The 26796-nt window shown below is 46.0% G+C and overlaps 1 protein-coding gene across 13 annotated transcripts in view; it reads left to right on the top strand.

The window, feature by feature from the left end:
* The window catches only part of LPIN1 (lipin 1), a 125815-nt gene extending 118051 nt beyond the window's left edge, over window positions 1-7764 (top strand). For 12 of the 13 annotated variants that reach the window (XM_053285629.1, XM_053285624.1, XM_053285627.1 and 9 more), the window contains one exon: window positions 156-7764. In XM_053285629.1, the coding sequence (XP_053141604.1) occupies window positions 156-315 (160 nt within the window). In that variant the 3' untranslated portion in view covers window positions 316-7764. The remainder of the gene's footprint in view (window positions 1-155) is intronic. The other variant, XR_008313745.1, reaches the window with a different exon arrangement.
* Window positions 7765-26796: the final 19032 nt, after the last annotated feature.

The raw sequence follows: 26796 nt of genomic DNA, 5'->3' as shown, positions 1-26796 counted from the left end.
CCATGGTCTAAAGCGCTCTCGGTTCTGTTGTCATTTCTGTAACAATTATTCCGTCTTAAAATGTGCGCAAAGATAGCTACATGAAGACAGCCCACTAAATGTTTGTTATCAGTGTGTTCAGAACACCAGCTAATATCTCATTTTGTTTTTTCCAGGTATGTAAGACTCTGTGAAGTAGTAGATCATGTATTTCCCTTGCTGAAAAGAAGCCATTCTTCAGACTTCCCATGTTCTGACACCTACAGTCAGTTCACATACTGGAGGGATCCGTTGCCACGGTTTGAGAACCAGGACATTCAGTCTTCCGCACCGTAATTAGTTCAGAATCTTCCTAGCCGAAGGATGAAGCGTTCTGTGCTTAACATGATCCTGCTGGATTTTGCCACTTTCCGTTCGCCTGGAGTTTGAGATGTAGTGAACATTTGTTAAATGTCAATTCAGAAATTTCTTTTTGTCCTTAAAGTAACATTTCTGAATGTTACACTCTCCGCTCTTCTCCAGCATCATGCTCAAGAGATACCATGTAGTCTTATTATGACAGGATGTTTCTGAGTACCCTGTCCCTGGGATTTCCAAAAGCAAATCCTTCTTCAGTGTTTCCGTGGCAACTTCCATCCCAGTGATGAGCGATACTTCCAGTCTGAGAGCGTCACTGGGGCCTTCCAGTTCCTAATATTGAGGGTAGAGAAGGAGTAAGTAATTTAAGCGTCTGAGCTGAAGTGGCCATTTTTATGAGAAAAAATATGATCAGATCTTATGGAACCAAAGTCTGTTGGTCCACAGGTGACCTCAACGTATGTGGCAAGGCTGTGGTTATTAGAGCTGTACACGTTTGCACTGGCCGAGTGTGTGGCCCATTCCTTAGCACCCCTTAATTATATATATTATGGTGTGGAAATGCCAAACTACTTTTTAGCTCTGAGGGATTTTTTTTTAAAGCTGCGTGCATGTGTCGACACTGTGGCAAATGTCTTTTAAAAACAACATTGAGTGTGCTTTTTCTATCTGTTGTGTGGTGCTGTTGGTGGTTCTGGATCACAGCAATAATCTGTAGTACGGAAAATGGGATTGGGTCGGAATCTGCTAATCTCATTTTACACCAAGCCAAACTTTAATCAAGGAGTAATCCTTTTTGAATAACTGGACCCACTGCTTGTCCTCAGTTGACCTTTTAGGCCACATCTTATGCTAAAGTTTTTATTATACTTGGCAGTAGTTACTCAAAGCGGCATACAGCCTGGAATCAGTTGGGAGTGGCATATGTGCTTTTAAATCAATAGAAAATATATGGAGGGATGGGGAACTAGTTGGTTTTCTTTCACCAGGAAGAGCTGTGCCATTTAAATGCCTGTGCACTTTTCCTGTTTGATATGTTGCATCTGGGTATCTCCTTCCTGAAGTGCAAAAAGAGTATTTCAGGAAGCAGCATTTGTCTGAGGAACGTCAGGGGAGTTGTGTCACGGGGCCGTCCACACGTTGTGTTTGCCCTGTCTGTAGCTGTGATATGAACTTTTATACTGGTGGTGGATGTTCACCAGGTTTATCTTGCTCCCTTTTTCCAGCTTTATGTTGATATGATTTGGGTGCCACACAACACAACCAGCCATCAAAGGGAGTTTCCCCTTTAACTTTTCAGTTTTCTGTGTTTCTGTTCTTTGCACAATATTGTAGGTAATGGTCCTGATTTGTTGCCTATAAGGTTGGCCTGCCTTGAGATTTAATGGTATGCATAATGAGCAAATGTTCTACATAATTGTCCAGAGAAGCTGCTTTTGCAAGTTGCAGGCCTTATTTAAAATTCAGGCTTCTACTGACCATATACCAAATACTTCTAAAAATGTTTTGTTTTATTTTTAAAAAATATTTCTTAGATTAGATAAGTTAGCTATTTTCTGATAGAGACTGAGGGGAGATCTAGACGTGATGGTAATCGGCCCATGTGTTAGAACTGGGTTGATGCCAGATTCCTATAAAACAGAGGAGAGATGTAGAGGGTAGAAGAGTGGGAGTGAGGGGTTGCTGCACCTTTCCTGTGACCATGCTTTTCCTTCAAGGCTTCTCCTCCCTGGACACTTTCCTCTTGGTGGGGCCGAGACTGGAAGAAACCCAGACTGAGAGAAAAATGGCTGGGGAGAAGGAGCAAACTGGGAAAGATTCAGCAACCCCTACCATCCTCATGCCCTTTTGCACTTCAAAAGCCCCACTTTCATTTTACAAATTCATCATGATTAATCACATTCTCCCTCAGTGGAGGAGTGTATCCATAGGAGTGAATCCATAGGTCCTACCTGCTCCTGAGACAGTAGCAAAGCAGCTCAGATGACCCATGTAGGAGGGGCATATACCCACTGCCTTCCAATTTCTGCCCTGTCTATCTCCAGAGCAGGAGCCTCGATGGCTTGTCTATCCCTGTGTCTCTAGGAGAGAAAAGAAGATGGTGGGGAGTTGGTGGCATACGCAGCAGGTGATGTTGAGGGCTTAGGCAATCCTGCAATTGCCCCTGAAGGCATGGAGGAGGGCCATAAAGTTCCCAAGGGCCAGCATATGTGGCCCAGCTGAGATACATTGGATGTAGTGAGTCTTGGCAGCCCCCAACAGCCCCAGGGTTCAAGGAGCTCAGTGCCAGTGTGGGTGGAAGAGATCCCCAAATACATTTTAGTCTGACTCAAGGAGCTGGTCCTAGAGGATAGTGGTGTTCATGGAACTGGTGCCTGCCAGTTCGAAGGTGTGGTGGTGGTGGGGATATCTTAAAGAACTGGGGAGGGTGCTTCCCCCCCCCCGCTGCGTTCCCCCCACTTCTGGGTACTTCCGGTCCAATGTAGACTGGGGCGGCAAGGTGGTATGCTGTCGCCTCATGGGACTGATTTCAGTGACAGCGCTGGCAAGGGAAACACGGCGGGGAAGGAGGAAGAGCCTCCTCCCCAGTCCTTAAAGCTACCCCCCCCACCTTTCAACTAGTTCATGGACATCCCTACTAGAGGAGATTCAGAAGCACGGAAAAGGGTCTTCTCCTTTCTAGCTCAGGAGAGTCCCCCAAAAGGGGGGGGGACCTGTATTACAGCAGCCTCAGGCGCCCCCTGCTTCTGCAGTGCTAGCCCCTGCAGATAGAGGGCAGCCACCACTGGAGAGACACAGAGAGGCCTCTGTTCACTCCATTGAGGGTTCTGATCAGGAGTCTAGCTCACCCAGATGATCTGGGGTTGGGGAAGAGCTGGAAGCACCCATGACTCCCTCCTCAAGCCTCTCTAGCCCCCTCTCTTTGAACTCGGGAGTTCCGAAAAACATGAGGAAATCCTATCTTTGGCTCTAACTCTGCTGTCCCAAGGTCTTCAGATAGAGGGCAACCACTGCGCCAAAGAAGCAGAGAGGCCTCTGTTTGCTTCTATGAGGGCTCTGATCAGGGATCACCCCATCTGTGTAGGCCACTCAGACAACCCAGAGGCACCCACCACCCCCAGGGGCCCATCCCTTTCTCCTTTTCCCAGCCCCACTCCAGCCAGATCATATTGATCTCACTCATCCCAGGGTGAACTATGCGAGAAGGAAACTGGCCTGGCCATTCTGCTGCTCTCAAGAATTTCTTCCAGGGAGGTTTTGCCAGGTTACTACACAAGGCCCACAAGATTCTCAATCTAGAAGGGCAAGGGCCTTCACCCATAGAACCAGAGGGTTACCAGGAGGTCTTTCCCCCTCCCCTGCCCACTGAGGATATTATCCCATGCCCACAGCTTTTTACACAAACCATCCATTCAGAATGGTCAAACCAAGACAAGGTTAGGGACCATGAAATGCTTTTATCTGGCTCCTAAGGCGATCATGCTGAGGGTTATTTTGGTTGAGATGCCCATGGCTGCCTTGGTTAAAGGCCAGTTATTGCACTAGGATGGGAATGAATTACTAAAGAGTCCAGATGATGAAAGGGTGCTCTGCCATTTTGAGGCAGTCACACGTGGCCTTGGTCCTGGTCCTGAAAGCCTCTGTGACCTTATCCATATTTACTTGGGCATCCATGTTATGGTTAAGAAACTTTTGCAATAGGTTCCTCCAGGCAACTCCAAACTGAGGTAAGGGTCAAACAAGCTGGGTAAAAGTTACTGCCTTCACGGCAGACACTGCACTGGATGCCATGCAGATTTCTGCCAGAGCCCTGGCATGCAATGTGACCATTAGGAGACACTTAAGCTTCAAGAATTGGAAATCAATCAGACATCTCATTCCATCCTGTCTACCACACCCTTCAAGGGTGGCAAGTTATTTGGTGAAAGTTTTGACCTGGTTCTCCTTGAACCTAAAGACAAAAAAGGCCACGCCATCTCCTTTTCCCCAGGAGGATACAAAATGTCCAATTCCTCCCACTTCCTGTCTAGGCATGTGTAGGAGGAGTGAAAGTGAGAGGTGCTTTGACAACCAGCTGGCGTTAGGGTCTACTATACGCATTCTCTCCAACAGCTATATTGCCCCAAACAATAAGCAGAATCTTGGTGGCACCAGTCTGTCCACATTTTGTATTCCCTATCTCAGGAGCAGGTAGGTAGAGCAACCTGACCTATGGATACACTCCTGACCATTGAGAATGATCTCTCTGATAAGTGCCAATGGTTCATTCTGGCAGACAGGTTATGTGACTGCAATGTGCAGATACAGCCTAACATGGGCATCTGTTTTTTATTGTCCTTCATGACTATTGTCTTGGTAGCTCCTAAGACAAGTGGCTCCAGTCTAGCTAAAGTTAATTGCCCCATAACGTTCAATGAGACGGACGTTAGCCTTGACTAACTTGTTCCACTAATTTAGTTATGACTTTGTCATAAAGAACTTCTGTGGGATTGGGGTACAAAATCACAAGCCAGCACAGTCAGGTGCATTTAAGCCCATTGCCATCATTGGATGTAGACTTGCCTATCTCTATGCTGGACTGTGGTCCAAATCTGTCTTTTGCCATTGATAATGAAAGTGAGATTAGTACCAGGGTTTGCTAACTCTTTAAAGTCCATTGAGGATTTGGGAAACTCAGTGCCTTCTATGCTACCTTGTTCTGCCATATGAGTATCTTGCTGTGTTTAAATTTGCAAAACACCTAATTCATATCCAGTATTGGTACAGTCCTATGGTTTTGTGTGCATAAATATATGTCTATACAAAACCTGCTCTGGTCTTCCAGAGTCAGCATTAAAGGTTGATCCAAAGTCTTGCCTGTCATGGCAGGACTGTGGGGTTTTTTAGCCTGTCTAACTTAGGTCCTAGCTGGAAAATGGATTTATATTCACATTTAGTGCTCAACGTGCTTTCCCCCCAACTGGCCATGAATGGATGCCCAATCTCTGAAGTATATTATTTGCAAAGCATAATAATTGATGTACCCCAGTCAAAAGGAGCACACATAGAGTCTTCTCAAAATACTGAAAATCCATCTGATCAGCTCTTTCAAAATGGGGTGGGTGGGACTGAATCCAGGTTCTCCTACCACAGCTAACTGGCAAAATGTTAAATATTTTTCAGCGTGTTTAGCCAAACCTTTGGATTGGAGAGGACAAGCACATGCTCAGAAACTGTTCGCCTATGCAGTTCCCCATCCAGCTGGGGATATGCCCCTGGGAGTCTGCTTCTCCTTAGCTGGATAAGAACATTGCATTTGCCATGAGGTTGAACATCTCCTGCTGTAGCAGTGGATGGGTGTGGCAGACTTGGCAATTGGATAAAGGGTTAGACATAATGGGTATGATCCAGCTATAGTCATGCCTAGGTTCCATTGAAATAAATAGGACTTAAATGACTTTCCATTAAGGCTGTAACCTGAGAACACGTAACTAGGAGTAAGCCCCAATGAAACTCAGTGGGAGTTGCTTCTGAGTAATCACACATTAGGAATGGGTTGCAAGTCCCATTCCATTGCCTTCAATAAGCCATTGTCATGATTAGATTTTTCTAGATTGTTCAATACTATGCTCAATGTGCATTAATTGGTGAGGGATGGGGACATCACAAATTGTGTAAAATGGTTAAAGTGATCTTTCAAACATTTGTGGAAATGCCCTGATTTCTACATAAGCTTGGAAGTAATTTGGGTGCACATTCACAATAATAAGCCAGCCATTACTGCCTAAAGAAGAGGCATAGATCCAATAAATTATGTGATTTTAGGCTTTTTTCATATTAGTTATCAAAATTGCTTCATGAGCAAGAAGGAACACCATTTTTAGTTTTCATAGGTCAGGCCATGCTTGTAGACCTGGCAACATTTTAAAAACCAAAAATGTCAGTTTGGGATCCATGTGAAACCATGAAAAGTAATCTCAAGGATAACATGCCAATTTTAGAGAGACATTTGTCTTACTACAAACTGCCACAATTTGTCCATATATTCTTGAAATGTTAACGTTTCATCATACCATAATTGGTGTTGTCCATTATGTTGAATTGTAAAAATATACTTGCCACATTAGAAAAAAAAACTTGTTCACCAACTGGCTTAGAATATATTGGGCATGATCCAACCAAAGTCCATTACTACTAAGGCCCACTGAATTTCATGGGAGAGTTTCTTAACTCTCTCACAAATCGATGAGAATCAGCTCAGCAGTGTTTAACTTCAGCTGGTTTGAATCCTTACTATCTAAAATATCCAGATCCTTTAAGGAGGAAACTCTTGGTCTTGTCGGAAGTTTGCTCATCTTTTTAGGAAATGTACCAATTCACATTTGTAGGACACTTGTAGCTTGCATTATCTTCCAGCTAACCTGGAAACTACTTGGGACTGTTATGATTGTAGGAGATAGTAGAATAGTGCACCTGGGGAATAGCATATAAATAGCTTCACATGCACTTACAGCATTGGGATGTTACCTGAGTGGAACTATGAATTCCTGAAGGTCCATGTGAAAACTACTTGCAGAAACCTCCGCAGATACAGCTACAGTATATTATTAAATGCACTTACAGTGAATACATCTGTGTGAGGTTACTATTTTAAACAAATCTGAAGACCTTCCTGCCTCCATCCTGTTAGAGATGCTACAGTATCGACTTTTGAATGTAGTTATATGGAATACCTGCAGATTTATTTCACTCAACTAATATATATTGCATTGGTTTGTGGTCACTGGAGACAATAGTTCTTAAGGGTTGCTGTTACTAAAACTGAAAAACGTAGCTGCAGGTACACACAAATTTATAAATGGTTTCACTTCAGCTGAGCAGTTTTTAATGCACATTTAAACTGCATTGTTGAATTCCCAAAGAACAAACTAAAACATGGAAAGGCTGAATGAATTCTTATTCTTTCTATGAAAGAAAAACAAATGACTTTTGACTTTGCTTTCAGTGTACTGGGTGGTTTTCTGTTACAGAAAAAGGTACTTTTTCTAATGCACTATAAATGCACAAACACAAAACCAGTATTTGCTCTGTTTATATAGTCTCCCATCTTCTGAGCTAGAATATGCAAGAAATGGATCCCTGTTTATTTTCATACATTAGATGGTCATCTTTCTCTACAAGTGCTATGTGAAGTGGAGAAAAATAACATGATGAACATCACATAATACAGATGTAATTTAAGGCTCTAATAGAATTATCTTTTTAAATTATTATTTTAGGACTGTTGATTAGTTTGTTTCTGGATACTACTACTTCTGTATATGTATGCACTAGTGCAATGAATTATAGAAAGTAAGGTAATATCTCATTTTGATGATGAGCTGAATGCAAATATTATATATTGTAATAAATGCAATCTTATTTTTTAAAAAATGTTCTGAAAATCCAGCTATTGGGCGTGATTTTTTGGGGGGGGGGCAGTGTATGGTAAAAACATGTATGTGTAGCATGATTCATCCCAAATTAATCTGATGCTTAAAGTGATTATTGTCACTGGAACAGATAAAATTTAGGCTGCAATGTAAACACATTTACTAGGGAGTAAGTGCTATTGAACATAGTGGCAGATGTGGTGAAGAAATATTACTCCAAGTAGTCCCATTATAGGGTTGCCATATTCAAGTTCTTCAAATCATGGCATCCCAATTGGCATGGTATGCAAATTAGCTCACAAATATGCATATTCAAATTAACGGAAACTGTCCAGTTGACTGCATTTGCTCTGGATATCTGCCAACAATAGTTGGGGAAGATCTCTTTACCTGAGGATTAAATGCCCAGACTTTATATCCCAATACTTTATAATATACAAGTTCAGTTTTTAAACCTTGCCTAATTAGCTGTGTGCACTGTTGTCATGGATTCCTCACCAACTACAAACTACCACCTCAATCCATTTTCCAATACCTGAATATGCTATTTTTTGGTGGATAAATATGCTTTTTATTGGTTTAAATATGTGAATTTAAATATGCTATTGATTGGTGAAGGTGAAGATACCATAGATAAGACTGATGAAGATACCAAATGAAAGCTCATGCTGAGCAGTGCTGAGTGCATTTTCATCATCACTAAATTCTACAATTGACCCATAAAACTTGTACTAGGGATGAAGGTTTTCATGCCTGAGCCTCCCTACAGTCACCATTTACATCCTGACATAAATATATAAAATGTAACACCACAATTAGGGATTTGCAGAATATTGGGCCGTTTTGAGCGTCCCAAGCTCAGAACAAAACACCCTTCAAATAAAAGGCCTGTTCCAGACTCAGAACGGAACAGCCTGTTTCAAGTTGGAACATTCCAAGGACCATTTTGGAGCTTCTGGCCAACACCACCGTGCAAATGGCCACCATGCGTGTATAGAGGCCAGAAGAGTGCAATTTTGGATTCCAAAATGGCACTCAGAATGTTCTGACACAGAATGGGGTCATTCTGTCAGAACAACCAGTTTGACCGGTGGTTCCGATGGAATGTTCCGCCAATTTAACATTCTGTTCCGAGCTTGGAATGGGACACTAAATCCATTTTGTTCACATCTCTAACCACAATGACTCATTTTGATTTTGAATACTATACCAAAGAAAACCACAGGGCTCTGTGGGTGACAGGAGTCGAAATCGACTTGATGGTACACTTTACTTTTATAGGCTGGAAAAGAGCAGGGGTCAGGGAGAATTCATAGTGGCTTAAAGCAAAATAAAACAAAATAATATGTGTAGAAAATGAAGACTACACTAAATTTGAGACATAAATAGCAATAGAACAAAAAACACACTGAGCTTTTCAGTTAAGGCTCCAATTCTATATACCCTTACTTTGGAGAAAGTCTGATTGAAACCAATGGTACTTCTAAGTAGGTATGCATAGAATGGATTGCACTATAAAGCCAAAAGCTTTTAGTATTACAATACAGTGATTTATCATTTACATCAAAATCAAGCTATCCTCTCAACTCTCTCTAGGGATCCCCTGCTGGGGGGAGTGAAGGGGAGACAGACAAAGGCAACATTCCTCAGAAGGATTACATATTGTGAACCTTTCCCAGCCAACCTCCTGTCTTTCACCTGCCTTTCTCTGTCCAGTGGTTGAGCAGAATAGTGAGCACAGGTTTTGCTCCTGCTTCTACAAGGGCTAGAGCTTAGCTTAAAAAAAAAAAGATAGCTGGGAATCTGGGGACGCTAATGGAGAAAACAGGTCTCCAGGGGCATGCCTAATATCTGGTAAATACCTGAAAAATCCAGGGAAGCTGGCAATCTTGCACTGAAATAAAAAGGACAAAGGCAAACATGTCCTTTTAACTTCAATGGGACTACTTTGAGTAACTTCCTTCATGTCAGCCAGTATTGTTACTTCTGAGTAAACATGCATAGACTTGCACTGTTAAGTGCTTAACTATGGCTGGACTGTGCCTTGAGTGTGGGATCTCGTGTTTTCACCATCATTTTAGTTCCAGAAACCTGCATATACAAACCTCCGGTCTACAGGATGTGTAATCCCATGACATGACTCACTGGCCCTGGCTTTTGCTGTAATGTTGGCTGGGTTTTCCAGCGTAGGAAACTTGAAACCGCATGCTTTTCTGTGGCTCTCCTCTTTTTCCCCCCTGAAAGGGTCTACCATAGCGATCCCACTATGCTCTAGGGAGGCTGCTTGGTTCAGCTTTTCCATTCACAGAAACATTTGGGAAGTCCAAGGGGATGCTTCTGCCGCATGCCACATGTGCATATATTCCTGCAGCTTTTAGCAGAGTGATTGATTAGTTAAATGAGCCCAACTCGCAGTCTAACAAAACATCCTGCTAACCCACTGGCAGCTCTTATCGCACATAATAGAGGTTGCTGGAGGAGCTGGATTGCTATCGAGTGGTTCCGTTCAGGAGCTCTTTTGACTCTGACTCTGCTTTCTAAAAGCCTCTTGCAATGTCAGGTGTTCTCTGTGCTGACAAGAGGCTATTTATTGATTCAGGAAATCCATCTCGCTTGCTTTTAACAAGGTCTGCAAGCAAGTGGCCCCTTCCGGTTACTCATTCATTGTTTTCTGAACAGGAGCCTGCTGTGGTAATCAGTTTCTCAGTGGAAAAGAACCCTGATTCCTCCTATCCTTTGCCTGCTGGAACCTTCACAAGGAGAATATTTTCTTGGGCAGACAGTAATGGAAATGGACTAGAACAGTTGCTCAGGTTTCTTAAGCAAACTGTATAAACATCCCTTTTAAGGGAGGAACTGTGCAAGCTGAAATGATGTCAAGTTTTCAAATAATGTTTTAGCTTCATAATCAAGCTTTTCATGCTTGAAAAACAAAACATTTTGACGAAGCTGTCTTGAGTCGAAAATCTTTTGATATCTAACAAGTATGCAAAAGATGAATGCCAAAACATTGATCGGAGCTTGCTTGCTTCAGTTGTATTGCTGCAAGCTTGGATTAGACCTTTAGGAACATAGGAAACTGCCATATACTGAGTCAGACCTTTGGTCTATCTAGCTCAGTATTGTCTTCACAGACTGGCAGCAGCTTCTCCAAGGTTGCAGGCAGGAATCTCTCTCAGCCCTATCTTGGAGATGCCAGGGAGAGAACTTGGAACCTTCTGCTCTTCCCAGAGCGGCTTCATCCCCTGAGGGGAATATCTTGCAGTGCTCACACATCAAGTCTCATCAAACACATCAAACCTTTGAGACAGAACGAGCTAGAAAATTGCATGCTTAACAGGGAGTAAGCCCAGTCGAGCTCAGTGGGTTTGGTATGGTGCCGTTGAGTCGGTGTTGACTCCTGGTGATCACATTCCATGTGGTTTTCTTTAGTAGAATACAGGAGTGGTTTACCAGTGCCTCCTCTCTCACAGTATGAGATTATGCCTTTCAGCACCTCCCTATATCGCTCCTGCGCCATATACAGTAGGTGACTACACATGTATTTACTAGGCACAGTCTGGGAAGCACACCGGCGGGGATTTGAACTAACCGCCTCTTGCACTCTAGGCAAGCGCTTAGGATTGTATTCCAAGGCTTCAACCCTACACACATTTACCTGGGAAGAGCCCCACTGAATTGAGCCCCCGTTGCTGAATCGAGCCCCCATCAGCTGAATATACTTGTACCGAGGTTGTTACCTGGGTAGAACTGCCAACTTTTAACTGGCCTGCTCCTGTGCTTTTAACAACCACCTGAAACTATGGGCATGGGCCCCAGCCACTGTGAAGCATTCTTGTTGCTTAACTCCCATTTCAATCAAAGCTTGAGTGCATACTAGACCATGCCCATAGACATCAAGCAGATGATGCTTTTCCTGGCATGGAGACTGAAAGCATTGCCAATATAACTTCTGTTGGTCAGGCTGCTATTAAAGGCATGGGAGCAAAAGGTGAACCTCCATTGTTACCGCATTTAACTAGGTTGCCAGCTACTTCAGTGCTTGTGCTTGCTGCTGGTCCTGGTAATGAAGACATATCAGTCCATGCCCTATCGGAAGTTGCTGCAGACCTGTTGTGGTCTTCCTTCTCTGGGAAGAGGGGATGGCTGGGCTAGGTCCAAAGGTCCTAGAGTTGGAGGTGGCCACCTTGTAGGCCATCTAGTCCAAACCCATGCCCAATGCAGGAAATCCAGAACGGGGGGGGGGGGGATCTCCAATGTTGTCCATTCAGCCTCACCTGGAAGGTGTCCAGCAAGGGAGAGCCCACTCAATCGCATCAATGCTAGGATAACACTGCTTCTAGGAGCAGTGTTGTGGCAGAATGGTTCCCTGAAGGGCTGGGAGAAAAAGAGACTTGAAGGAGATGTAGAAAAGTGGTGGGAATAGTCTGAAAGGGTAATCATAACAACCCTGATGTCATTTATACCACATAAACAAGCCGCAACTCTATTTCAGTGTCCATCACTGAATGCAATGGCATTAATGGAGATGTCGAGCAGCAAATTAGCTACCGATGAACCCTGAATCTGTATCTTGAAGGTGACTTACACTTTTGGAAGTGATGGTGGTAGTGGGATGGAAACTCCTGTGGCTGGAAGTGTCTCATTACAGAGCCCACCTGGAAGCAAAGAGAGAGGGGATGCAATGGGTCTCGCCAAGGAAGGCATTCCACAGTTTTGCCACCATCACCAAAAAGGACCTGCCTTTGGTGCCCATCCATTTTCACAAGGCGGAGCCTCCGATTTTAAGGAATGGGCAAGTTCGTGCTGGAGAACTTAGTCCGTGAAGGGGATCAGAGCTGAATGGGGAGTGGCAGGGTGTGAGCTACTTGTCTGAGAGGACCTTGCCTAACCTCTCCCCCCCCCAATCCCCTCTGGCACTGCCTATCGAAAGTGAGCGGTTGAGCAGTGCCAGCTGTTCCTGTGTCCTGATGCCAAGAATGCAATACCTGTCATTTTATCTAGCAATCTTTTACACTCTCTCTCTCCTTGTCTCATGGGTACCCAGGTCACATCAAACGTAGTCTTCCAGGACTACTGCACTGGAAGTTACAAAGGCAATGAGGAAGGGCAGAGGGAGGGAAGGGCATTTACACACAGATACAACGTCGGCATCCCAAGCAAGAGGCCGTTACTGTGTTCCTGCAAAAGGGAACCCATCAATTGCAGGAGCCTGGAGTTAAAGCCATCTGGCTGCCTGCAACAACACCAGGTGTTAGCAGCCAAGACAGATTCCCTGTGCAGCCACATTGGCTCAGAAGAATAAGTGTGCAGCAAGCAGCTTGCCTAGACTGCGGCAATGCAGAGGGCCATATATCATGATCATTATTCGCAGGTAAAAATAAAAAGGTAAGCAGCCAGGCATGAGCATGTTTGCTACTCAGGGCTTATGGTTATGATTTCCCCCTCTAAATCACATGGCTGGGGGCGGGGGGGACTCACACTAAAAGAAAACAAAGCTGGAGTCCGGGTGAGCAAGTGTAATGCTATCAAAAACTACTCCGCACAGTGATTTGCACTGTCGGTGCAATTAGAAATCAGAAGCACTCCAGGGTAATAAAGGGGTTTCATAGTGCAGGCCTATGGAGTACGCCCCACAGTGTTCAATAAAGTGCTATGCATATGTACTCCCAGGTATGTATGCATAGGATTGCAGTCTTGGAGTTTTATCACGGTGCCTTACATTCTGCACAGTGTCCTGCAAATCTAAGGGAAGGCACTTGAGTTGGTTCCATGCGACCCAAGAGTCCACCCTCACTGCTAGTGAAGGCGGAGAGACACTGTGGCTGCTAAGGATTGCATCCATGCTGTAGTAAGGATTTCCCCATCATTTTCAATGGGAGAAGCATTGCTGCAGTGATGATGCAATGCTTAGTAGCTGCGGAGCATCTCCACCATCACAAGCAGTGAGGATGGGCTGTTGGGTCACCCAGAACCAGCATGCATGCCCTGCTCTTGGACTGGCAGGGTGCTGCATAGAATGTAAGCCACTAGGCCCTGGTTGTGAGCGGACTGGGTTCTGGTTGCTTAATGCAGACACTTGATAAGGCAAAGGACCCCTCACAAAGAACTCTGAGGACTCACCAAGTTACCATTCCCCACATTCTTTGGAGGAAGCCATGACAATTAAGCGGACAGAAAGCAATACAAGCAAGCAATGTAGATCTATCAATGTCTGTGATAACTAAGGTTGCCAGTGTTTTGCTAGCCCTTGTTTCTATGCCTTTAACAGCAGCTTAAGCTACATAAATTAAAGGGTAATGATGCTCTTGCTTCTACAAAAAAGTTTCACCTGCTGATTGTATGGTCTGCTGACATCTCTAATAGCAACTATCCAACACAGAGTTAAACATGCATAAGCTCATTACAACGTATGGTTAGCCCCGTGTTGTATTATGACCTGTCATTGCAGGATAGCTATGGCATGGTATCCTATCATTAGCAATGAGAATGGTCATCTCCTCCAAAGAAGGAGAGGGCTCTTTTACCTTTAATTGTTGTGCCGAAGAGAGGATTTGACTAGTGTGGTTGGTTATGCCTCAGTCCTGCAGTTCTGAGGAAAGCCCCACCTGTCAACAGAATTCTGAGAACTCCAAATTCAACACAACTCTTCAACACAACTATGAAATTTCCAGAAGATCTGGCATCTAGAGCATCTGGTCACCTGGCCTAGCAAAGCTTCCACAGAGTTGGGAAAAATTGACTTACTGTTCAGAAATCATGTGCCCATTATTCCATGATAAACATTTTTTTTCTAATTCCTGATATTGCAAATCGTGTGCCAATGTACTCTTTAAGACCACCCGAACAAAGACTTGGTTGTAGCTTCAATAACCAATCAGGGGCCACACCTCACAGTCCTGACACCCCACCCCCCGTGTCTGTCTTCAGATGCGGGGAGAGTTATTTCAAGCGGCTCCATTTGGGATCAAAATCGGCCCACGCTGCATTGACAGCGCAGGCTGGAGCTGCTCCTGGCCTTGCTGCCAACGCAGCGGGGCCGATCTCCCTCTCTAACGGAGCCATGTGGCTCCGTTTGGGAGGGAGAGCAGCCCATGCTGCGTTGGCAGTGCGGCTGGAACGGCTCTCCCTGCCTTTAAAGCCAGGGTGAGTTGCTCCGGCCCACACTGCCCAACGCAGCATGGGCCGATCTGCCTTCCAAACGGGGCTGCATGGCCCCGTTTGGGAGGGAGACCACACCCCCATGTCTGACGTCAGATGTGGGGCCGTGGCTAGTCGGGCCCCTGAGTCTGACGTCAGACGCAGGGGTGGGGCCAGGGGCCACGGTGGCGGCCGAACATAGGCCACCGCCAGCCTCACTCCGCAGCTGACTGTGCATAATTGCTGCAGCACCCTACTCTACCCCCATCCTTCCCTAAGGGAGTAGAGCACTGCAGTGGCGATGTGCAGTGTTGTTTGCATATATCCTCTCCTGCCATTGTTAGGAGTGTGGATGGGCTGGTGAGTCGGGATGTGCAGAATGTTCCACAGCTGGAATGTTCCAACTCAAAATAGGCCATTTCAAGTGTTCTGGAATCAGAACAGAACACCCTTCAAATGAAAGGTCTGTCCTGAACTTGGGATGGAACGGCCCATTTCCCATCAGAGTATTCTGAGTGTTCCGAGTGCCATTTTGGATTCCAAAGTGTCGCTCTTCTGGCCTCTGTGCATGTGTGGTGGCTATTGGTGTGGTCAGCACTACCATGCAAATGGCTACCATGTGTGCGCAGAGGCCAGAAGCAGGGGTGTAGCTATAACTGAGTGGATGGCTTCAAAGAATCTAGGCACATGAGCTCCTAAGGGCCGCCCAGCTGCACCTCTCCCTATTTTCTTCATTCTCTCCCACCCTCCGAGGGGCCGCCAGAGAGAGGGGTGAACATGGGCCCCCTCTCCCCTAGCTATGATCCTGGCCAGAAGAGCACAGTTTTGGATTCCAAAATGGCACTTGGAACATTCCGATGCAGAATGGGGTCATTCCTTTGGCACAACTGGCTCGACTGGTTGCTCCAATGGAGCATTCTGTGGATTTAGCATTCCCTTCCAAGCTCAGAATGGAACACTAAATCCGTTTTTTGCACATCCCTATTGGTGAATACTGCAGAAGCAGTGAGCTTGCATCCCTCTTGGATGTGTGGCTCACTGCACAGTATGCAAGCTACACACTATTATGAGTAAAATATAAAATATATTAATTGCTCTCATTCAAAGCAATGGAAAATGTCTGATTCAGCAGAACAGTCAGGAGCAGCTGTTTCACTGGGCTGGTCCCATGGTGCAGAAGTAACACCTTTAGAAAGGAACCACGTGGGTCGGGTAGATGATATGGTTAAGCCTGCAGTGAGGAAGGAGCAATCCTCTGAAAAGTCAGTGTCACGTGGCCAGGCTTCATTTATTCTGCCCTGTGTGTACTGCTGGGACTGGACCTTCCTTGAGGCTGCAACTATAATACATTAGTTGGGACAAAGAAATACTCCACTGGCAGCAGTGTCAACTGAAAGCATTGTTGAAATTGTGAGTATTGCTATTTTTGTATCACAATTTCAAGCGTGTTGGGACTCGCTTCCTCCTAACAACAGAGCCATTGTTCATGAATTTTCTTGGTTACTTGCAGTTTGTACCTTTGGCCACAAGGTGCCACTGTACAACTCGTACTGAAAACCAGCAACATTTGAGTGAGTTTAGCATGGTCACACATATGGGTTGCTCACAAGTGAGCAGCCCCAAATCCATCATAACAAGTTGCCTGATTTCTCCTTTGCATTCTTGCCAGTGGCTTCCCCGCCCAGCTGTTTCAAATCATGTGTGTGTCCCAAGCAGGGGCGTAGCTAGGGGAGAGGAGGCCCATGCTCAGCACTCTCTCTGGCGCCCCCCCGCAGTGTGAGGGAGACAATGCAGAAAATAGGGAGGGGTAGAGCTGGAGGGCCCTCAGGAGCTGGAGGCCTGTGTTCTTTGAACCCTTTGGCTCAGTTATAGCTACGCCCCTGGTCCCAAGCCATGCCTCTTGTGTCTGACATCAGACATGGCCAGTTCTGGGGACGGGGCCAGTCAACCCTTGCAGAGTTTCCCCAGTCAGCCATTTGTTTCTTTTCGTGCTTATCTTAATCCATGGTCACCAGGGCAGGTATAGCCTTATAACAGAATGAAGCTCTTCTCATGACCTCAGGAAAGGGCTAAGAGAGCCTGGACTGCTTTCCTGCGGTCGTGTGCTGCAACGGGAGCCACACAGCTCCCAGCAGCTAACCTCACTAAGAAAGACCCCCAACCCCCATTAAATGAGGTTAGCAGAGCCATTTTCCTGATCGTGAGATGCCACTGTGACCCACAAGGAAACCCCCCACTGGGAGGCTACAGCAAGCCTCCCAGTGTCGGGGGTCCCCCCCATGCCCCCCACTCCCTTGGGGCATCCTGGGACTCCTGGGGGCCAAGTGGCCCCCAATCCCTGCCGCCCCTCCGTGACACAGCCGGTTGTGTGGGCGGCCGATCCAGCTGCCCAAGGCAAGCTCCCTGCTGTGGCAAGCTCCCACACAGCCCAGTTCGGCTCTACATATGGATCGTGTGTAGAGCCTCTAAATCAGGCCTGCTCAACTTTGGTTCTCCTGCAGATGTTGGCCTACAACTCCCATAATCCCTGGCTATTGGCCCCTGTGGCTGGGGCTTATGGGAGTTGTAGTCCAAAAACAGCTGGGGGGCCTAAATTGAGCAGGCCTGCTCTAAATGAATTGGGAAGACTAAAATCTCGCCTAAGCCATGACATCACCAATTCCAGAGTGGTCGAAGTGTGAGAGCAAATGGGAAGGGGGGGGCATGAAATAAAGCCGAGTGTCTTGTGGCATCTTAAAAACGAACGAGTTCATTGTGTCCTAAGCTTTCATGGGCAGATCAGATGGGTTGTAGTCCATGAATGCTTATGCCACAATTAAGCTGTTGCAGGGGAGCAACAGCAGGGAAGGCGGCGTGCCTTCATGTCCTCGTTGTTGGCTTCCTAAAGGCACCTAGTGGCCCACTGTAGGAAAAAAGGATTCTGGACTAGAGAGGGTTTGGGCCTGATCCAGCAAGGTTCATATTATGTTCTTGTCCTTAAGCTGCCGTGACTCATTTTTGCTTGCAATCACTAAGTGTCCCTCTCCTCCCGCCAGCTGTCATCTGGAAATAATAATACTGACCACCTTAAAGTTTTGTAAGGTATTCGTGAGATGGTGTACACAGAACTCTTTGTTCACTTGGAATGTACTATACAAATGCTAAGTGTTATCTTATTGGCACCAGCAAATCTTTAATGCCAGATGACCTAAGTTGTCCCACAGTCATTAAGGAGGACATTTGAAGCAGAGATAGACGTTGATTCTAATCTGTATTAGAAACCTCAATCTCTTTTCAAGGGCTACTTGATTCCTTGGTAGTCAAGAGCAAGGGCTGAAGTCCGTTCTAGATTGCTCCTTTTCACTTTAGCATCCTTGAGTCAGAGACACATTTTATTTTACCTCTAAAGTAAATTCTGCAGGACAACAAAGGTACACTTCATGCATGGCATTTGTCTTGTAGGAAAACCCATATTTTAGGCTCCGCTCTAGCCCTACTCTGAACTTATATTGTTCATGCGTACGAATATCTTTACACACATACATGTCTTTGTGTGAATGAGTGTATATGTGTTCAATTCAAAAGTTGATGCAGGGAACAGATGAGAATTTTGCTATTTCATGTGCATAATGTAATATGGGTGTCCAGATCTGGACATGCATGCACTGTACAAAAACTGTACATGAGTTGAACACAATGCATGAATAGATCTATTGTGAGGAATATACACATCTACAGATCTGTATGTACATACACTTCTACTACTACGTACAGTTATCCACACATTATAACTTACTAGTTACTCTTACTTAGGTAGGCACAATTGCTCCTAAGCATCCTCTCCGACCTGCTTTAAAGTCAGCCCCATGGTATTCGGATGAACTGCGGGAGTTGAAGCGGTGAGGTAGACAACTAGAGTGCAAGTGGAGGAAGACTAGACACGAATCCGACAGATTGAACACAGAGCTCATTTGAAGATCTATGCTCTGGCTGTGTGGACGGCAGAGAAGTGGTTCTTTTCTGCCCATATTGCTTCTGCAAATTCACATCCAGCTGTCTAGGGTTGTGAGGGGGCTAGTTCATACCCCCTCTGCCCTGAATTTGAATTTGGAATAATCTGTCACTCACTGGGATGTTTTTAAAAACTTTTTTTGAGGATAAAATATCTTGTATTCATGATGAACTAGACTCCACAATTACTGCAATGTCTATTGTAGAGGTGCCCAGTAACTCCTCTTGTAGGATTGAATTGGATCACTTTCAGTTTGTTACTTCTGAGGATGAGAACAAACTGCTTTGGACTGTATGCCCCACCACTTGCTCTCTTGACCCTTGCCCAACTTGGCTTATTTCATCTGGTAGTCATACCACCCTGAGCCATTTTTTGGGTGGCTACCTGATGACCACCTGATAGTCATATTATTAGAGAGACACTGATAAATATCATAAATGCTTCTCTGAGGGAGGGCAGGATGCCTCCTTGTCTCACGAAGGCTATTATTAGACCTTATTTGAAGAAACCTGCATTGGATCCCTCAGAGGTAGCTAATTACAGACCTGTCTCTAATCTTCCTTGGTTGGACAAGGTGATTGAGAGAGTGGATGCTTCTTAGTTTCAGGCAGTTTTGGATGACACAGATTATCTAGATCCATTCCAAACTGACTTTCACATGGGCTATGGGGTTGAGACTGCCTTGGTTGGCCTGATGGATGATCTACAATTGGCCATCAACAAAGGGAGTGTGACTCTGCTGATCCTTTTAGATTTCTTGGCAGCTTCGATACCATTGACCATGGTATCCTGCTGGGTCACTTGAAGGAGGTGGGATTGGGTGGCACTGTTTTACAGTGGTTCCATTCCTGTCTCTTCAGCAGATTCCAAATGGAGATGGTTATTATGCAAAGCGGGAGCTAAAGTGTGGCTCGAGAGGTCCTACATGCTGCTTTCCAAGGGCTACCTTGCCCTGCTGCGCTCTGGGCTTGTCTGCAGCAGCTGAAGAGGGTGTGTGTCAAGTCCTGAGAGCCATTCTTTGCGGCTTCCAGCAGATGGTGTCCTGCTGCTAGCAAACGAGAGTGAAAAACAGCAGTCATTCCAGTTCACTGGCAGAATGTCACGCAGAACGCTTTGTGTCTGTCAGCACATTCCTGGAAGGTCACAGCAAATGATGAATGCTCCTGTGTAGGAGCTGGAGATATTTTTTTTCCATGAGTTGCATCACTCAGCGGCCTTTTGGCTTCATTCACTCGATTCCTGTGGTTATAAACCTTTCCCAATTGTTATTCGGCTGCTTCCTCCACAGTCCTTCTGTGGCCAAGGCAGGATATTCATGACTGACTGGCCTTGGGAAGCTGGAGAGGTTCCAGCCACTTTCCACTGCACAGTTTCTCCCTCCCCCCCCCCGACAAGGACTGAAATATCCTGTGGTTCTGGTTAGTGCTCTCTCCGGATACATCGCCACCAAAAGCATATGCATCACCATGTGATACCCAAGGCTCTTCCAGCATTGCTAATTATGACAGGGGCTTTATTTAGAAGGAGACAATTTAAACAGCCTGCTGTGGAGTCCAGTAGTTTACTTGACTCTGTCTGGGTCCCAAATGGAAAGAGAGTGTGCTTCCTCTGGCAGTTACGGCCACATATATTGCCACTAGGCTTTGCACAGGTTTGCAAAACATTCACATCAAAAAAAGCTGCAGCTTCAGCCCTTTGGTTCCATTCAATTGCCATTTCCTTGAACCTGCTTTGCATTGCTTACTATCAGTCCATCACATCGCATCACAGGTTTGGTTCTGGCTACTCTTGGCCAGTGGCTTTCCAGCCTTTTCAGACCCAGGTTTCACTATTTATGCCAACCTATAATGCAAGTCCTGTTTTTAATGTTTTGCCACATGTGCCCATTTTTCTCCCTGTGTTTTAGAGACCATGAAAGATGGGGCCTTATGTTGTAAAAAGTTGTTCAAAAGAGGATATTTTGGCAAGGGTAGCTTGTTGTAAAATAGTGAGCAAGTTGCAGTAGCTGAAATCCCCTCTTCTACAGAATTGTTAAAGATGGGTGCAGATCCCCCTAAGCATTTGAAGAGTTCACCCCCTCATTTAACTAATCTCCATCTTTGCCAAACCTAATAATACATATCCCCCCCCAAGGCCTTTCCTCCTTCTTCCTGCCCCCCACCCTTCAGTAAGGACTTGCTTCTCAGGTTTTTCTCTCTGTGTGCACCCCTGGTCAAAGATAAAAATGGGTTGGCCCTTATAGCCATCCAGTAGCCCAACTATCGATCCCATTTTTCTTCTCTCTTTGTATCTTCCCATTCTGAAAGAGAAAAACCTCCAGAAGACAATGTTTAGAATGGTGGCAGTGGCATGGCTGTTGAATCCTGATCTAACCTCAAGTGGCCGCCGCCAGACTGTGACATGGAGGAGGCGGAGCCAGGCCGATCAGAAGGGCCTGCATCACAGCTGCCAGGTGGCAGAGAGGTAATTTGGGTCAAAACATAGCCTGTTGGTCCTTCTATACCCCACCCAAGGCTGCCAATATGCCCCAATACACTGGGGGCCCTCAGCCTTGTGGGACTTGGGGCCCCCCTTTGCCCTCTGCACCTCTGGCAACAAGCCACACCAAACTAGGTTTGGAGCCTGAGCCTGTCAGCCACGGCTTCCTTGAGCCAAGGACCCCTGATATGGTACTCCTAGAGACAGTATGCCCCCCAAGCCAGGTTTGACCAACGGTTCATCTCCCTCTGTACCGGGGGGGTCGCATTTCCCAGTGTCCATTTGCCAATGCAGACAGTGCACCAGGTGTGAACTGGTAAATTGCTAAGCTTCAGGACAGCCCTTTTAAGGCTCTCCCCTCTTCAGGAGGCCTCGTAGTAGGAACGTGAACAAAGTGTTTCGGGGACTCTTATTTGATGTGCCGAAATGCTTCGAGCTGCTCCAGCCGAATCGTTTTGGTGGGCAGTAAGTGGGTGCTTTATAAGGAGGAAAGCAGGTCTTACCTGCCCCTCTGCTGCTCCTCCTCCAACCCCACAGCCCCACCGTGGCACTGTTGGTATTAAAAGCTTCAATGCATGGCTGCAGTGCTACTCCCAGCAGCCCACTGGCAGCATCAGCACATAAATTACATCTGTGCGTGCGTGGATGCAATTTATGAGCAGTTGCCACCGGTGGGCTGCTGGAAGCAGCATTGCAGCCAGTTCTCCCCCCACCCCACCCCAAATGTGCACAAAATGTTTCATGCACATCCTTACCACATAGTCTGGGAGGGGTAGCCTAACCTCAAGAGGGATATAAGGCCCGAACTGAGCTCTACACCTTCTTGGAGCACGCTGCCAACTTGGAGCTGCCTGAGGCCTTAAAAATGTCCTTAAAGATGGCTTTAAAAGATGGCTTTAAAAGGGGCTTCAGATTCATGGTGGACAGGTCTATCAATGGCTACTAGTCTGATGGCTGTGGGCCACCTCCAGCCTCAGAGGCACGATGCCTCTCAACACCAGTTGCAGGGGAGCAACAGCAAGAGAGAGGGCAATGCCTCTCTCAGGGCATGCCCTCACCTATTGCCTGTGGGCTCCCCAGAGGCATCTGATGGGCCACTGTGTGAAACAGGATGCTGGACTAGATGGGCCTTGGGCCTGATCCAGCAGGGCTTTCTTATGTAGGCCTGCACAGGCTTGGACTGGCCTACAGGGCAACAGGGCATATTCCTGGTGCACCCCAGTGTCCCACCGCACTCGACAGCTATTAATACTCCCACCCTTAAGTACCCATTCTGCTCAAAAACCGGTGCCCTCCCCACATACATTCACCCGCCCTCTCAGTGCCCCCAGTCTGGCCCTGGGCCTGCAACTCCAGCCCAGCCTGCCACCAAGTTAAGTGATTATCTTAAGTTTTTGGTGTGTGTGCACTGCGGCTGCAGGTTCGCACTCAGTGGAACTATCCCGTGTTGTGATGAGTTTGATTTCTGCTCCTTCTACTTCAACTCAGTCTCCGGAGTCGTTCTGCTGTGATGCCTTTAATGGGTTTTTTGCAAACAAGATCTCCTGTATTCGGGCCGAATTTGGACTCCACTGTTTTTGCAGGGTCTATGGAGGAGGTGTCCAGCAATCCCTCTGGCAGTATTAGATTGGATCAGTTTCAATCTGTGACTCCTGAGGATGTGGACAAGCTGCTTGGGGCTGTGAGGCCTACCACCTGCTCTCTGGATCCTTGCCTGACTTGACTGCTTCTATTTAGCAGGGAGAGTGTTGGAGATGGCCTAGTTAATATAATAAAAGCATCACTGAGGGAGGGTAGGGTGCCTCCTTGTTTGAAGGAGGCTTTGATTAAACCACTCCTAAAGAAGCCTTCCCTGGACCCCTTAGTGATGGACAGTTACAGGCCAATCTCCAATCTCCCTTGGTTGGGCAAGGTGATTGAGAGGGTGGTGGCCGACCAGCTCCAGGCAGTCTTGGAGGAAACTGATTATCTAGATCAATTTCAAACTGGCTTTAGGGCTGGCTATGGGGTTTAGACAGCCTTGGTTGGCCTGATGGATGACCTTTACCAGGGAATCGACAGAGGGAGTGTGACTCTGCTGGTTCTTCTAGATCTCTCAGTGGCATTCAATACCATCGACCATGGTATCCTTCTGGATCGCCTGGGGATAGGGGGCACTGCTTTGCAGTGGTTCCGCTCCTATCCCTCAGGTAGATTCCAGATGGTGGAGCTTGGTGACAGTTGTTCCTCAAAATGGGAGCTGCTATATGGAGTCCCCCAGGGCTCCATTCTGTCACCAATACTTTTTAATATCTACATGAAACCACTGGGTGAGGTCATCAGGAGATTTGGTGCTGGGTGTTATCAGTATGCCGATGACACCCAAATCTACTTCTCCTTTTCATCTTCAGGAAATGGCACTCATTCTCTAAATGCCTGCCTACAGGCAGTAATGGGCTGGATGAGGGAGAACAAATTGAAGCTGAATCCAAGCAAGACTAAGGTGCTCATTGTGGGGGCTCAGAATCTGAGGGGTGAGCTAGATCTCCCTGTGCTGGATGGGGTTACACTCCCCCCAAAGGAACAGGTCTGCAGCTTGGGAGTATTCCTGGAACCAGGCCTCACCCTGGTATCTCAGGTGGAGGACATGGCCAGGAGTGCTTTCTATCAGCTTCGGCTGATTCGACAGCTGTGCCCATTCCTCGAAGAGGATGACCTCAAAACAGTGGTGCATCAGCTGGTAACCTCCCGTCTTGACTACTGCAATGTGCTCTACGTGGGGCTGCCTTTGTACATAGTCCAGAAACTTCAGTTAGTTCAGAATGTGGGAGCCAGATTGGTCTCTGGGGCAACCCGGAGAGACCATATTATGCCTGTTTTGAAACAGCTACACTGGCTGCTGATATGTTTCTGGGCAAAATACAAAGTGCTGGTTATTACCTTTAAAGCCCTGAACGGCTTAGGTCCGAGTTATCTAAGAGAGCGCCTTCTTTTACATGATCCGCACCTTAAGATCATCTGAGGAGGTCCGTCTCCAGTTGCCACTGGTTCGTCTGGTGGCGACTCAGAGGCAGGCCTTCTCTGTAGCTGCTCCTGGGCTGTGGAATGCATTCCCGGCAGAAATTCATAATTTGAGATCATTGCCATCCTTCAGGAGAGCCCTTAAAACCTACCTATTTGACCTGCCCTTCCAGGGTTTTAAATGATTAACTGTTTTAAATTGTTGCCCTGATTTTCAAGGCTTTTAGCTGTATTATTGGTTTTATTGTGTTTTAATAGTTTGATTTTAATTGTTAATTTGTTTTAATTGTTTTTATCATGCTGTGAACTGCCCTGAGCCATTCTAGGAGGGCAGTATATAAATCTAATAAATAAATAAAATAAATAAATTATGGCTGAGGTTGTTACCCTTAGGCATCTCCTTGTGCCTTTTGGGCTCTTTTGGTCAGGTCAGAACCCACTTGTGGGTCTCAATTGATGCTGAAGACCAATCCTAAATTTGATGGATTTTTTTTTAAACCCACTGCTATATGGAAATATCAAGAGGTTCTGGGCTGAGAAATACCAAGAGGAAGCTCAGCCACCTTCCAAAAACCACTGACCAATTTGACATGACGTGGAAGCCAAGCTGTGGCCATCCGGAGCATGATTCATGCTTCTGTTGATTGAGAACACTTTCAGTAAAGCTAGTGCCAGCTTGATCAAACAGAGGGAGGGTTTTCATGTATTTGGCCAACATCTGACCTGATGGTCATTTTTGCTGTCTGCTGGCTTAGATGAACACACACTGCATGAAATCAGCTCCTGGGGGTTATTCCATGCAAGGCTGATCATTGAAAGTACTCTGAATCACTTGACTGTTGTGGTACGGAGAGAGAAACACTGCATGTGGCCAAGAAGACGGCATCACATTATGTGCAATAACTGTTTAAATGAACCTTGCCTGAGAAGAGGGAGAGATTTGCCTTTCCCAGTACTATCAGGCCACACGAGTATCTGCTCCTCATGTAACAGCATGGTAATCTTGATGACAGTGGTTTGCCACCAACTTCACATTAACTCTCCTCTCATTTTCATGGGGTTGCACTGGCACGGTGATGAAAATCCACCTGAAGAGTCACACCACTCTGTGGCGCTCTCTCTCTCTCTGTGTGCTTGCATTGCAAATGACCACCCACATGGCTGGCTGCATATGGGAATGGGATCTAAATGGTAAATGCTGTAACATTGCCAAGCGAACCTATTCCAAGGGGGTGGGGGGTGGGAGAGGTATGTGCTCTTTTCTCCATCAAAAATGGAATCTGTGCTCCTTTGTTCCTGGAGATCAGTCTGTTCTCAGTGTAAGGCTCTTCCACTCATGTTATTGCAATGAAGCACAGTTAAGCTAGTTGTGCTACCCATAACTAAATGTCAGCTTTTGTGAGTCCATTCAAGGCGCTACGAAATAATGAAAAGCATATTGTGTAATACAGGAATGTGGCTCTTTCATCAAGTATCTTTCAGAATTACCACGTTGTTTGTGATCTTGACAATGTGTGAGTTCCTATTACTCATTCAGATCACGTGTTTTGTCCACTGCAGGAATAATATCATAGGAATCAAAAGTGGCAAGCAACAAGGGCCCACAATATTAGCCATCGTCCAATCTATTGTTCATGCATACCATCTCTGGAAGGGCTTCAATTTCACTAGCTTGACTCCACATCTAAAATACACATTGGACGGGCCTCCAAGCTTTACCCTGCCAAATATAACTTGTCCAAGATCTAAGTAAAAACATATGACATGTATCCTGTTTACACGTCCACAATTATAATAATTTCAAGCTCTGCAAGAGAATTATGAAGCAGCCTTTCCATTTTAAGACTTTAAACCTTATCCACACAGGCACTGTTGGTTAGCCTTTATAATTTACTGGCCCGCTACTGTGGGCAAATTGTACCATGTGTTTCTTTGAGACAGTCTGAAGGGGACCAATGACACTTGAAGGGCCAAGATCAGAATTGCAGAGCAAGGAAAGACAACTGCCTGGACCCCTAAAGAGCTGTTGCTAGGGTCGATTAGATATACCATTGACCAGACTCAATATAAGGCAGTATTTTTAAAGGCTGGATCAAATTTTTTGTGGGGAGTTTGGAGCCTCCAGAAATGTTCTCCCACAGACTCCTTAAAGGCTCCTTGCCTGGTTCATACTGTTTTGCTCCTGTTTGCTGCCCCTCCCAACTGCTGTTCTGGTGCATCTCTTTAAAAAGGAGTGCTCTTCTTGCTGACTATGTGATCCAGGCACTTAAAGCTCATGTAGTCAGTGTAATGACATAATGGTAGCACACAGCCAATCAGATCTGGCTATGTGATGAAATCACAAAGCCAAACCAGAGCGAGGGCAATGATTGGGGTGGCCCAAACTATTGCGATGACTGAGGTAAGGCATTAAATGCTGCCTTGGCCCACATTCTCAGT

This window comes from Hemicordylus capensis, chromosome 1 (assembly GCF_027244095.1).
Source record: "Hemicordylus capensis ecotype Gifberg chromosome 1, rHemCap1.1.pri, whole genome shotgun sequence".
Classification (NCBI taxonomy): domain Eukaryota; kingdom Metazoa; phylum Chordata; class Lepidosauria; order Squamata; family Cordylidae; genus Hemicordylus; species Hemicordylus capensis.
The sequence above is the reverse complement of the archived record's forward strand: the minus strand, read 5'-3'. Positions and strand labels throughout refer to the sequence as shown.